At 35.6% G+C, this 13,587-nt stretch overlaps 1 protein-coding gene across 4 annotated transcripts in view; it reads left to right on the top strand.

The window, feature by feature from the left end:
• Positions 1–5,067: 5,067 nt before the first annotated feature.
• abcc3 (ATP-binding cassette, sub-family C (CFTR/MRP), member 3) overlaps positions 5,068–13,587 on the top strand; it is an 85,686-nt gene continuing 77,166 nt past the window's right edge. For all 4 annotated transcript variants that reach the window (XM_073866593.1, XM_073866594.1, XM_073866596.1 and 1 more), the window contains exon 1: positions 5,068–5,355. In XM_073866593.1, coding sequence (XP_073722694.1) covers positions 5,320–5,355 — 36 coding nt within the window. In that variant the 5' untranslated portion in view covers positions 5,068–5,319. The remainder of the gene's footprint in view (positions 5,356–13,587) is intronic.

Here is a 13,587-nt window from a genome sequence, read left to right as displayed (position 1 = left end):
ATTACAAATTGCTGGCAGTAACAAACCTGTTAGCAGTCTTTCATTTATAAAAAAAGTACTATTTATTAAAAGTCGTTCAGTTTAAGCATGTTTATTATAAACATGTTATTATACACTATTCATGTGTGAATATGATCAAATGGTGACTTTTGTTCCATTCTTTGTCATTAAAATAAAAATTCAGTTTAGGTGAAGTGTAAAAAATAAAGAATTGGGGTAAAGTGAGACACTTTTCATGAATTTCATTGACAAAAGTGTCCCACTTAAATCACCCTATACTTGCAGAGCTGCTATATCCTGCTGTATTACCCATACTGTGGTATAGTTTAGTATAGTAAACTGTAGTATAATACTGTAGTGTTTTGAACCTTACCATATAATTTTAAAGGATACTATGGTATTTACATCAATCAGTTTATCAATTTACTACTTAATAATGCAGAATACTTTAGTATATGCCTGCATTAACAAAGTGTTGTAATTACTACAGTATACTACAAATTACTGCACTTTACTAAAGTAAATTTACATTATTTTTATAACCCCAAAAAATGCAATACATTTAAAGTATGAAAGGGGACATATCATCCAAATAGGACTATAATTGGGTCCCAATGCTATCAACCTAGAAAATGTGAAAAAGATCAACCCAGTAACTTAGTTTCTCTGCAAACGTGTGAAAAATAGGTAATTGAAATGTGGCTCCCCTTGTGATGTCAGGAGGGGATCTTATTATAATAATACCACCCCTTCAATCTGCACTATCCAACTATGGCACTGTCATTTTTAGTGCAGAGATCAGCTAATTTGCATTTGAAAGGGAGACGCCCAGGGGCGGCACGTTTTTGCTCGCACCTACAGAGTATCAATTTTGACATGCTATAATTAATTATCTATATGATCCTTTAAGCTAAAACATCACATATGTACTCTGAGGATATACCAAATATTTATTTTACATCTTTAAAAAGTCTTGAAATGTCTCTTTAAACCTGGGCTGTGTCCAAAATAGCTCCCTATACCCTTAAGTAGTGCACCATTTGAGGTGACCATTTGAAATTATAGTGAACATCGAGTGCACTTATTCATATAATACCATAGTTGCCAAGCTGCCGTAAGCCTGCCTTTCTGCCCTGATCTTTACGCTGAGTATTTTGCTTGCATTCATCTGGGGAAATTACGCATGTGAAAGTGGAAAACTTGGAATGTGACCTCTGCATTAACCCATACAGTGAGTAGTGAACACACACTGCAAGTATGAACACACACACACGAAGCAGTGGGCAGCTATCAGCACCCAGGGAGCAATGAGGTGCCTCGCTCAAAGTTTCATTTTGCAAGAGGAGTCAGAGTTTTTGCAAAAGTGCTTGAAGATGAGGTTTTGTTTTTAATAAAAACTGAAAAAACTGTAACTACACAGAAATGTACCGATAATTGACAATAAATATTTATACAAATTAACAATAAATGAACATAAATACCAAAGGGCCTCCATTACTGTCTAGCTGAATCAAAACAGCTGCCTAAATCTGCCTAAAAAAAATCAATAAATAAAACCTTTTGTTTTTCCAACAAATTTACAAGTGGCTTTTAAGGTTTTAGCGCTAATCAGCCTTCAGGGGGCGCCAAACACTCAAAAACTTTTCCTATCTGTTTTGATCCATAAACAATCTAGTATAAAATATACTAGAAAATTGAGAAATTATGATTTCCCATCCAGTGGATGCAATAAACATAGGCAATAAAAAGACAAATGCATAATAATGCATGATTATTTTGTCAGGCCTGGAAATCTGAGGCTTGTGTTGATGTGTGTCTCATCTTCATTAATCTGGATCAGATTAGTTGTTACAGGAAGAGGGACATATTTTAATGCATGTAATGAGATCTGCCTCATGGGATCAATTCTTTCCTTCAAGGGCGTAGATTTAATTTAAACATCGGTTGAAATGTCAACTGTACATATGTTTTCATTAATCAATGTTTATTGTGGGGGGAGGTTAATGGTTAGTTGTGATTATTTTCCCATCTTCTTATAATGTGTATTACTCAAGAAGATGGGTTGGCAAAGCTGAGTACATTTTAAGAGATGCTACTCATACTTTGCATGATCAGTTAGTTTTTCTGACGTTATGTTATGCCTAGGGCAAAGAAGAATATTTACAAAAGGTCATTCATACCGACATCAATGGTTGTCTGAATCAGAATGGTGCGTATGTAAAAATAAACAAAATGACATAATTACTTAAAATAATTTAAGAAGATAATGGCCTGGTTTCACAGACAAGGCTGTGCTGAAACCAGGACTATGCCATAGATAAATAAAGATATTTAAAGGGATATTTAATATTATGTAAAATAAATATTTGGTGTCCCCAGAGTACATATGTGATGTTTTAGCTTAAAGGATCATATAGATAATTTATTATAGCATGTTAAAATTGATACTTTGTAGGTGCGAGCAAAAATGTGTTGTTTTTGGGTGTTTCCCTTTTAAATAATGATAACCACAAATTTGATGGTACCTATTAACTTTCATAGTGGGAAAAATAAATACTATGGAAGTGAATGGGTACTGTCAAATGTCTGCTTACTATCATTTATCAAAATATCTTCTTTTGTGAGTTCATGAGTGCACATTAACAATAGGATAATGAGATAATGAGCAGTGATTAGATATAACTATTCTTTAACAACATATGTATGCTTAAAGTGAAGAAATGATTCTATTTGTCTTTCCTCTGACTACTTCAAGGTAAAACTATAACCACAAGAAAAATCTCTGGCAGAAGGCGGAGGTGAGGCAGTGGAAAAGGCACATGAAGCGATGCATCACATCTTGTCCTGTACCATCGAAGAGTGACTGTGAGAAGTGTTTGAAAGATGGACCAGAAGCACTTAAGTAACTTTGCTGGAAGAATGTGCATTTTTTTTCATGTGCATTAATGCCAATAAAATGAATTTGCATTGCAAATAAGTTCTCTATGCCAGTTTTTGTTTTAGCTTGCAGCACTTTTGCGGTAGGTTGTTCCATGAAAACCTACACCATTTTTTATTCTTTTATTCGTTTTATTTTTTGTTTCTTCTTTTTATGAAGAAAATTTGTTTTGAGGGTTCATTTGACCTCATCTGTTATGTGTTTAACAAACACATTAAGTGTTAATTTCAGCTGTTTGCCAGTAACTTACTGTAGATTTAAATGTATGTTATTTACTGGCAACAGTTTGTTCAAAGTTAAATGTACATTAAACATTAACAAGACTTTGTCTTTACAGAATAAAACTATACAATAACAGCCTCCTGCAAAGCATTCTGGGAACCAAAATCTGAATGTAAAAAAAAAACAGAAAAAGGTTGATGAGGATTTCTGGTTCCCAGAATTGCATAAGGGTGTTATTTTATACTTTCATTCTATAAACACAAAGACTTGTTAATGTTAAATGTTCATTTAACTTTGAACAAACTGTTGCCAGTAAAAAACATAATTATAAGCCAGTAATACTGTAATTTCTACATAAATTTGATCAGTATAGGGTTAAGGTACTGTCTGGCTAAGATAAAAGGCTGATAAGGCTCCAGCACTCCACGTGACCCCAATGGAGCTAATAAAGGGGCCATGGCATAAAAATCGGATTTTTTCAATGTTTAAGTGCTATGATTGAGTCCCCAGTGCTTCTATCAACCTAGAAAATGTGAAAAAGATCAACCCAGTAACTTAGTTTTGGTAAACCGTTCTCTACAAGCACATGAAAAAATAGGTCGTTGAAATTTGGCTCTCTTTATGATGTCATAAGGAGCACTTATTATAATAATATCACCCCTTAAGCCGCCTTTCCACTGCACACGACATACGGAAACGACAGTCGGAGTTCTCCCCCTAGTGGCAGTCGTAATGAAGTTTCAGTTTAATCGTATATGAGAGAGAAGCTCGTTCCAGCGAAGAGGCTTAATTCTAATATGTTTACCATGGTGAAATAAATAAATGAACGCAAATGAATGAAACAATAAACAGCTATGCATATATCACAAAGATTGCCAATATTTTTTAGAGAGAACATATGAAGACAAGATTAAAATAATAACATACACAAATTAAATTGATAATGTATTTTTTATCAGTAACCAAAAAAAATTTCAAGTGTTACTAATAAAGTTAAACAAAAAGGATTAATCATTTTCAGCTCACACATTGTTTATGATTGGAATACACTGAAATACATCACTTCCGGTCGGCTTATTGCATGCGGTTTAGTTGCACAAGTTCAAATTTTTTAACGGATCCAACCGTCAAAACGGATCCGATATTTACACAACCGTAGATGGTCGGCAGCTAACGCAGCCCCTTTGTGACTCTCCATGACTTCCGGCTTATCGGCCGTTGTTTGTCGTGTGCAGTGGAAAAGCGGCTTTAATCTGGACTATCCAATCACAGCACTGCCATTCAGTGCAGAGAAAAAGACAGAGAGAAAATAATTCACATCACAATTGAGTTTCAATTGCAACAAACCGCTCATTTGCATTTAAAAGGACACACCCAAAATGGCAGATTTTTGCACACACCTACAAAGTGGCAATTTTAACATGCTATAATAAACTATTTAAATGGTATTTTGAGCTAAAACTTCACATATGTGCTCTGGGGACACCAAAGATTTATTTGACATCTTAAAAAAGTCTTGTGCCATGGCCCCTTTAATTTTGTATACAGCGATAAAACATACTTACATTTAAAATTTACTGAATAGATTTTAACTGGGAACCTTCATTTAAATAAAGTTTAATATTATTATACATGATAACCTTAATTTCAATCAAGTTTTTTATCATTTCTGTTATTATTAGACAATTAATGCATTTTGTTTGATGCTTCAAAACAATTTTGAAGGACCCCCAGTATCACCACCACGGATCCCCAAGTAGCACAAGACTCCTTGTTGAAAAGCATGATCCACAGTAATATGTAATAATCCCGATTTAAACAGCTAAAGTAAACGTACTGTAACGCATGTGTGTACTGTGTCTGTGAGGTTGGGTGCGCGCGCTTGCGAACTACGCACAGAAAATGGGCGGAGTCTCGTGCCATGACAACCTCCGAGAGTCTTGTCTCTACTGTACCGAGGGGGCAAGTAGTTTTGGACGTCATATACGCCTGGGGAGGAGGGTTAGGTACTGGGCACAATAACAGATTATATGTTTGCCCGTCGATGCTGTTAGTTTGCTCATGTATGTGCGTGTGATCGTGTGTTTGTATGCAAAAACAAAAGAGAAGAAGAGCCACATCCCCTCGGCGTAAGGAAGAGATCCAACAACACAGCAGCAATGGAGCACTTATGCGGTGACAAACTTCCATTCTGGGTAAGTTCTGGTCAACTCTTACATTATACTACATATATTCAAACATATTCAAACACGAGCCTAGTATTACCCCCTTTATGTCCGTCCGTGTAAGTTAACTTAGTATGTTTCGATGCGTTTAGCTGTGCGTGCATATTCAAGGAATAGTTGACCCAAAAATGAAAATTCTGTCATCATTTACTCACTTTCATTTTGTGCTAAACCTGTATGAATTTCTTTTTTCTGATAAACACAAAAGAAGATATTTTGATAAATGATGCTAAGCACACAGCTGATTGCAACCATTGACTTCCATCGTATTTGTTTTCCTACTATGGAAGTCAATGGTTACAATCAGCCCTGTGCTTACCATCATTTATCAAAATTTATTTTTTGTGTTCATCAGAAAAAAATTCATACAGGTTTACAACAACATGAGGATGAGAAAATGAAATAATTTTTATTTTTGGGTGAACTATCTCTTTAGGCATAAATCATGAATTGTGTGTATTTAAACCTCAGAAAAATAAGGCTACTAACCAACAGCACTACTTTGTATAATTTAATGTTTTGTTTAATTCAAATGTTAAGTTTTGTAATATTTTATGTCATACATTTTCTTTGGTGGGCCACAACATGATGCACCATACTGTATACAAGGGGGGGCCGCATGTCAAAAAAGTCACATCTCATTAATGTACATAAGCCATGCGAATCATCTTAACCCTTACAATTAACCCTAATTTTACTATGGGAACCACAGTTTTAGTAAAACCAATCTAAAACATCCCTGCTGAAAAAAACAATACAACTATTACAGAAAATTCTAATGGTTTCCATTAAAATACCAATAGAAACCATTAGCTTTTACCATTAAAATTACTACACTGTAGTGTGTTTTGGGCCATATTCCATTAGAACCAATACATAGAACCAATAGAACCAATACATACCATTAGAGACCAACAAAAACCAATACACTGTAGTGTGTTTTGGGCCATATTCCATTAGAACCAATAAAATTCCCAATAAAACCAATAAAACCATTAATATTTTCTGTAATGGTTTATTGTTTTTTTTTTCAGTAGGGATTGTTACTACACCTTTACTATAATAAAAGCATGGTTACATTTCATACAGGTGGTTCGCAAACCTGTAACAATAACATTCAACAATTCTGTCCTTAACTAGTCTTTATTGTCATGATCTATCGTGTTTTTTTCGTGCATACTATGTATGTTAATATTTTTGTATGATACAGTCGTTAATTCAGTGTTTGGTTATGACATTTAATACTGTATGATGACAGCGTGTTTAATAGGAGTCTACGTCCATTAACACATGAATAAGCACCCTTTCCAAATGGTGTGATGTTGTCAGCTTCATCCCTCCGGCTGATGTCAGTTTCAGCAGTCCAGGCTGCACGTCACAGGTTCTAGAGAGGAATTTCTGTTGTTTGCGAGGTTATTTAAGGTACTGTTGTCCTTGTGCATGGCCTAGTTATTACAAGTGACACATGTGGTTCTGTGGGGCTGTACAGTCGGTCAGCATTACAGACCATGAACATTATCAGATAAGAAGATTGGGCATGTTTTCGCTGACCTTGCTATCATCTGTTACAAGGGTTTTAATGTTACGGGCCCAGGGACCCCATCTGGATTCTCAAAAAACTCAGGGACCTCAGTCGTATAATAGACTAGACGCATTTACAAAAATGACGTGTATCATTATTACTGCAAAACCTTTTAGTTCAGTGTATGAAAATGTGATGAAAATCCTCTACACTTTTTAGCCCCTTGTGTACTGTAGGCTTTTTTATGCAAATGAAGTCATGTACCGTAAAATGCAATTCGCTTCTGATATTTGTATTTCACTGATCTTTCTTTCAAAGTTATTTTGTTCCTCACCGCTTATAGCTCATGTTGTCTGTTTTGAAAGATTAATCAAATGATAAATGCACATAGCACGAAGTCTGCACATGCAGGAAGTAAACGGGAATTATTTGGACTATGTTTCCTTGCCTGGCTACACTGTAAAAAATGTCTGTAAATTAAACAGTAAAATACCGTATAAGTGATACAGAATAAAACCGTATTTCACAAAACATGTGATAACCGTAGGATTCACTGTGAAAAACTTTAATTAGTTTTACAGACTAAGACCTTACATTTAACAGTAAAAACATATAAAAATATGGTTTATTGCAGTAAAATTAACAAGATACTAGCAATATCAGCGTAATAGATATGGCATTATGCGTTATTGATGTAACATTAAAACTTTTAGAGAATATATTTGTTACCAATATACTGAACCATCTGTTTATATTTTACTAAATCCTTGTTGATAGAGTTTAAAAATTAGAATAATATCAGTCTGCACTATAGTGGTCATCATGCAGGCATTTGTCATCAAGTTCCTAATTTTATCACACTAAAATTACTTTTAAACATAAAATTACAATTATTTTCTAAACATGGACGATAAGTTTATAACTGTCAAAACAAGATACAAGTGCTCAACTATTCCAGCATCCACACACGTGATTTAGTAGACAAATATTCTTTCTGACGTGATATAATCACAAGTCAAATGCATATTTTCCACCAAATTTATCCCATTAAATCTCCAGTTTGTGTTTGTTTAAGATTCATTTGAAGTCACCATTATTGTGATTAGTGTTTCCTTTAGTTAGGCATTTGTCCTTGTGACCTTTATTGACCTAACTCTCCTCTTTTAGCAATTGCAACAGTGCTTTATAAAGACCACTTGTTTATTGCTAGAGGGAGTAAGAAAAACTATCATGTGATCTATTGATTGCTTGTATATCATGCATATAATTTTATATGCATACAATTTTATAAATATTTTATGAACATAAAATGATAAAAGAACATTAAAGATATAAAGCACAAAAAAGTGATGCTCTATGCAAATGACACTGTTTAGAAGAAGACTGCTTTAAAGCTTTAGTTAGTTTCTTTTTTTTTTAGTTTCTTTAGACATCAACACTTTGGATACAAATCTCAACGATGGTGACAGTAAATGGTAAGAAAGTTGCACAATTTTGTCATGTCACAATGCATGATGGGAGTTATGAATGAGTTTTCTACAATCCTGGTACCCAGCATGCATTGCAGCATGAAGCTTTGTTGTTGAATGTCACCATTGTTGCGTTTCATAGGCGGATTAAAGTGTCTGTAAAGACTACGGAGAATGTACTGTAAATCTACAGTATTTTAAAGTAATTAAAGGAAATGTCTATAAACATAATGGAAATAGTACTGGTAATCTATTTTACAGATTTTTTTTACAGTGTAGCATTTAAATTAGACAGTTCTGAGCTGTAAAATAGATGGTACTGAACCGTCATTTGTACAACATAAACCTTTACAATAAATAGTTTTGAGCTGTAAAAAATGGTAATGAACCATAAATATCATAATGTTAACCCTTGAATTTGACAGATATAAACTGTTTTAGCAACATAAACATGTTAAATAGACAGTTATAAACTGTAAAAAAACATTTAAAATTTGTAAAATATACAGTACAATGGGTGCAATCCCGTAAAACCAATAACATTGCTACCGTATTTTTGACGGTAAAGATCTGGCAACCACAGCTGCCGGTTTTCTACCGTAAAATGTACGGTTTATTTTTAACAGTGTAAAGTCTCTCACATCTGATATCTAATATCTAAAGCAGGGGTGCCCAAACTCGGTCTTGGATTGTCGGTGTCCTGCAGAGTTTAGGTCCAACTTGCCTCAGCACACCTGCTTGGAAGTTTGTAATATGCTTAGTAAGACCTTAAAGGATTAGTCAATTTTATTTAAAATAATCCATGTAATTTACTCACCACCATGTCATCCAAAATGTTGATGTGTTTCTTTGTTCAGTCGGACTTACATTTTAGTAAGGATTGTTCCAGTGCACCTATGCAGCCATTGTAGAGGAGGTGATACAAGAAACAGCCGAAAATTCTCGGGCCAGCATCATATGTCCAAATTTCAGTCAAAACCGTTCTATTTCATCATAAACAATCTGAAAACAGGGCTTTAAGTGTAAAATACCGAACTTGTCCTTTAACATGCAGCACAGCCCGTCTTCACATCCCCATCAAACAGCGTATACATATCTTATACGATCTTGCATCTTCATGCCATCTTATTTGCATGTGTTTGAAAGTTTTGACAGTCTCAACTTTCATTTTACTCGCAGCCGCTCTTAAAATGATGCCGCATACACAGCCTGTCATTCAGCACGAGTACAGAACAAAGATCTCTCTTACGTCTTAAAGCTACAGTAACATAATTCATCTCTCAATTATATAAAAGAGAAAATCACTTTCTGCTCATGACTTAAGAACGGTTATAAGAATGCATCTATATTTACTTCATACACTGAAGACTGTGCAGTGTTTTATTTTTAGTACTTTTTACAGACATAAACCTTTTTAAAGGCATATTAAATTGATCTTCGTAGAATGAATATTTGTCGTGCTTATTTAATTCTGTAATAAAAAATAATATACCCGATTAAATAATATATCAAAGTCAACATCTGTGCTTTTGATTTATCTAGAAAAAGATTTAACAGCTAGTCATCAGAAAGATTGCATATCAGCTCAACAAATCTGTATCGGATAGGGGTTGACCAATATGTGTTTTTTATGGCCGATATAACACAAATGTTATTACAGCAAATAAGAGACAAACAGAAAATTGGTGAAATGATTATAAATAATTATGCATAAAATGTATAAACATATGCTTTTGAAGTACTTTATCGAGCATTGGTATCGGCCAATCATGACGTCAAGAAATAATTTCTACAGAATTTTTTTTACAGTGAATGCTTGGGTTTGTTCATATTTTTCCCAACCATGGATTAAATCAACCCAGCGTTTTTTTAAGAGCGTATGATGCAGTGTTAGAGTGACAATCAAGCATTTTTAAGGGGGTCCCTGAGTTCTTTGAGAGGGGTGTGGGTTCCTGTTTGTAAGAAAACGTATAGATCATAGCTTAGCCATGTATTCAAACGTATTGTGTTGTCACGAAACACTCAAAGACCTGGCTCGAGAATTGAAAAGGTTCAGACATTGCTGTCTGGCTGAGTTCAGCTCATTTTATTCTGCTCACTCAGATTTAGATTAGCTTGCTCAAAAGCCACAGGGCATGTAAGGTGACCGCCTTACATCGACTGCAGTTAAAAATGTGTGTCACCACGCTCCTGAAAGTATACCCTTAAAGACAGTCATGTTTCTAAGATGATGAAATACATTTTGATCCTATTCTTTTTCTTGAATAGTATGTAGCACACACGGCATCCATGTCCTCAGATGCTTTTGTTTTTCCTGCAATTATTTATATATAAGGCATACATTGTGTTTATACATAAAGCGTTTGTTTTATAACAGAAAAACATTTTAATTGAATGAGGCCAAAAAGATTTCCACAAATTCATTCCACAATGGACGTTACAGAGATGGTGCTTTATGTTTAAAGCGTTGACGTCCTATAACTGTATGATACTTAAAGGGACACCATGAAACTTATTCACAATTTCACAATATTAACAATTACAAAGTTGACTATTATACTTAGTTAATCGTAAATTGTTGCAGTACGCTTATGACTTGCGAATGTAATGCTCAGTTTACCTTAATAACCCAGGCTTGATGACGTGTGCAGCCTGCATATTTGACCTCCGGAGGCTGCAGCCTTCCAATTCAGAAACGACCAGACGTATTTCCTTGCCTTTTTCCAAACAAATATTGTTGCATCGTCTCTCTCTCTCCCTCGCCACCAGGATTTTCCGCAATGGCGCTCGTTATTGCTCTTTTTTGTGTGAAAATCGCTCCAAATCCAACTAAACCGATGCGTTTAGGTCTGCCGCTTTGTAATACGTCACGCGAGTGACAGCGGAACGCAGCAAATGAGGAAGAGAGAAGAGAGAAACGCTCGGATCTGATTGGTGAATGAATAGGGTTTGGTTTTACACTGTGAGCAAGTTTGAGTGCTATAGCATCCTGGATTGTAATGTAAATATCATAGACACAGTAAAAGAAAGGTAAATACGTGAACACAGCATCTGAATACAGGGAACTATATGCAATATAATCGCCGTAATTTATAAAGAACATCGTATTTATGTATGAATCAACAGTTTATATAAAAATCGAACCCGGGTCGCCCGTGTCATAGGTCTGTGGCTCTAAAGACTGTGCCACAGAGTCACATAATAGAAACTGCTCTCTACACTCCTTAAGTAGCCTCCAGCAAAATTCACGTTAAAAACAAATTGTGTGGAGGAAGTGACGTATGCCGTAAAGCAGTCGAATTTTGTAGGTTTTTTTGTGCTCTGGTTACTACCAGAAACCCTAAGTTTTAAAATACGAGTAAAAGTGATACAGACCCCGTCAGGCTATGGTAGACATGTCATTCAACCTATTTAAAGTCGATGTACTATCACAAGGGTCTTGAAAATTTATTATGAAGGTTGAAAAATTACATGGTGTCACTTTAAGGCATGCCATTGATTTCATATATAGGTGAAATTCCTCACAGAGGAAGCCAAGCAAATGGGTCAGTCATAGAAAACGACTTACTCCAGAAAAGCCACAGTTCTTACGCTGAGATCAGTGGGAAGTAGTTGTAGCATTGTGGTGTCCCAATTTCAAATGAGCCTGAAGTACTTAATACATCAAGGGATTACCACAAAAACTTTAATACTGAATGTTACTATAATCAGAGCTAAAACAATTATTGGCATAGTTGGCATGCCTGAAGTGTCAGGTAAGGTCACTCATTTTGGGGCATATTTGCTGGATTGGCACGGTTTCATCAAATCTGTTTTTCCTTTTTGACCTGTTTGTTGTGCTGAAGAGCCTTAAGAGTACAGTACATTGTCGGCCTGCTGGATTTTGACTTGATTGTCTTACGACCGACAGCTTCATTGAATGTGGCTTGAATTTGACCCTGTTAGAGCAGCGGTCATTTCAGGTAATACCTGTATTAATGTATAAGTGCCATTACTGCACAGATTCCTGGATTTTGCTCTCTGCTTTTTGTGCTTCAGAGTAAGGACATTTTGATTTTTTAAACTGTTGACTAGTAGTAGCGATATTGTTTACGTGATTGTTGCGGGCAAAAATCCTTGATCTTGTGGCACGTTTTCTTAAAAAATTGTGATGGAATATGGGGGATATTTATGCAATTTTATGCGATGAAATTGCAGGAACTTGCAAAAATTGCGGGAACTTGCAAAAACTGGGGGGTTGGGGTTTGCAACTTTTCAATGATGTTCACGTCACGTAATTACGTCACTTCATAACGTTCCCATAGTAACAGGGGACATGGCTACGCTTGTGTGAAGTAAATGCAACATTTTTCAACATTCTGCTAAGAAATATGTGACTTTTTGCTATAAAGTCATGCAAGCATCCCACATTTTTTGCGCAGAAATCTGCAATTAATGCTACGAAAGTGCTGCATATTTGAAAATATGCGCCCCCCGCATAAATATGCAGACTTTGGCTGATTATGCATTGAATCATGCAATCGCATAATAGAGACAGAGCGCAAATTTGAAAACCATGCCCACCGGGGGGAAAACAATCCAACCGTCTTTATTGAATTGGTATTGCGAGAGGCCGCCTCCTTGTTATTTCTGGCTTATAACAAAAACAGAATAATGCCTAAAAGCTGCTGTGTGACTAGATGTACAGCTAACAAGCCAGGAAACCCATAGGTACGTTTTTGTAGGCTGTCGAGCTGTAAAACCCAGCCTTTAAGGAGAAAAAAGTGGATCGCCGACTACGTTCCCCCTAGTGGACGCAGTTCTACTATTTGGAGTACTATGAAAAGTTGCCTGTTTCCACTTTTGTGTCTTTAAACGCTCGTTTTTGGGTGTCGACAGCTTATAGGGACTTGTTTCTGGGTTTTTTGGCTTGTAAGCTGTACATCTTGTCACACAGCAGCTTTTAGGCATTATTCTGTTTTTTTGTTATAAGCCAGAAATGACAAGGAGGCGGCCTCTCGCAATAGAAAGTCAATGGAGACGGATGGATTGTTTCCCCCCGGTGGGTGTGGTTTTCAGGTATGTCTCTATTGCGTTTTTCTGGAGGGACTGGTTTGTATTAAACCCATGTGGTTACTTTGAAGGTATTAACCTACATTTAATTACCTTAACTAATTTCCCGCCAGCCTTTTTTTAAAAAGTTGCCAGACAACATTTTTTGGAGTTTTACAA

This window comes from Misgurnus anguillicaudatus, chromosome 4, assembly GCF_027580225.2.
Source record: "Misgurnus anguillicaudatus chromosome 4, ASM2758022v2, whole genome shotgun sequence".
In the NCBI taxonomy this organism is placed as follows: domain Eukaryota; kingdom Metazoa; phylum Chordata; class Actinopteri; order Cypriniformes; family Cobitidae; genus Misgurnus; species Misgurnus anguillicaudatus.
This window is presented reverse-complemented; position numbering and strand designations above follow the sequence as displayed.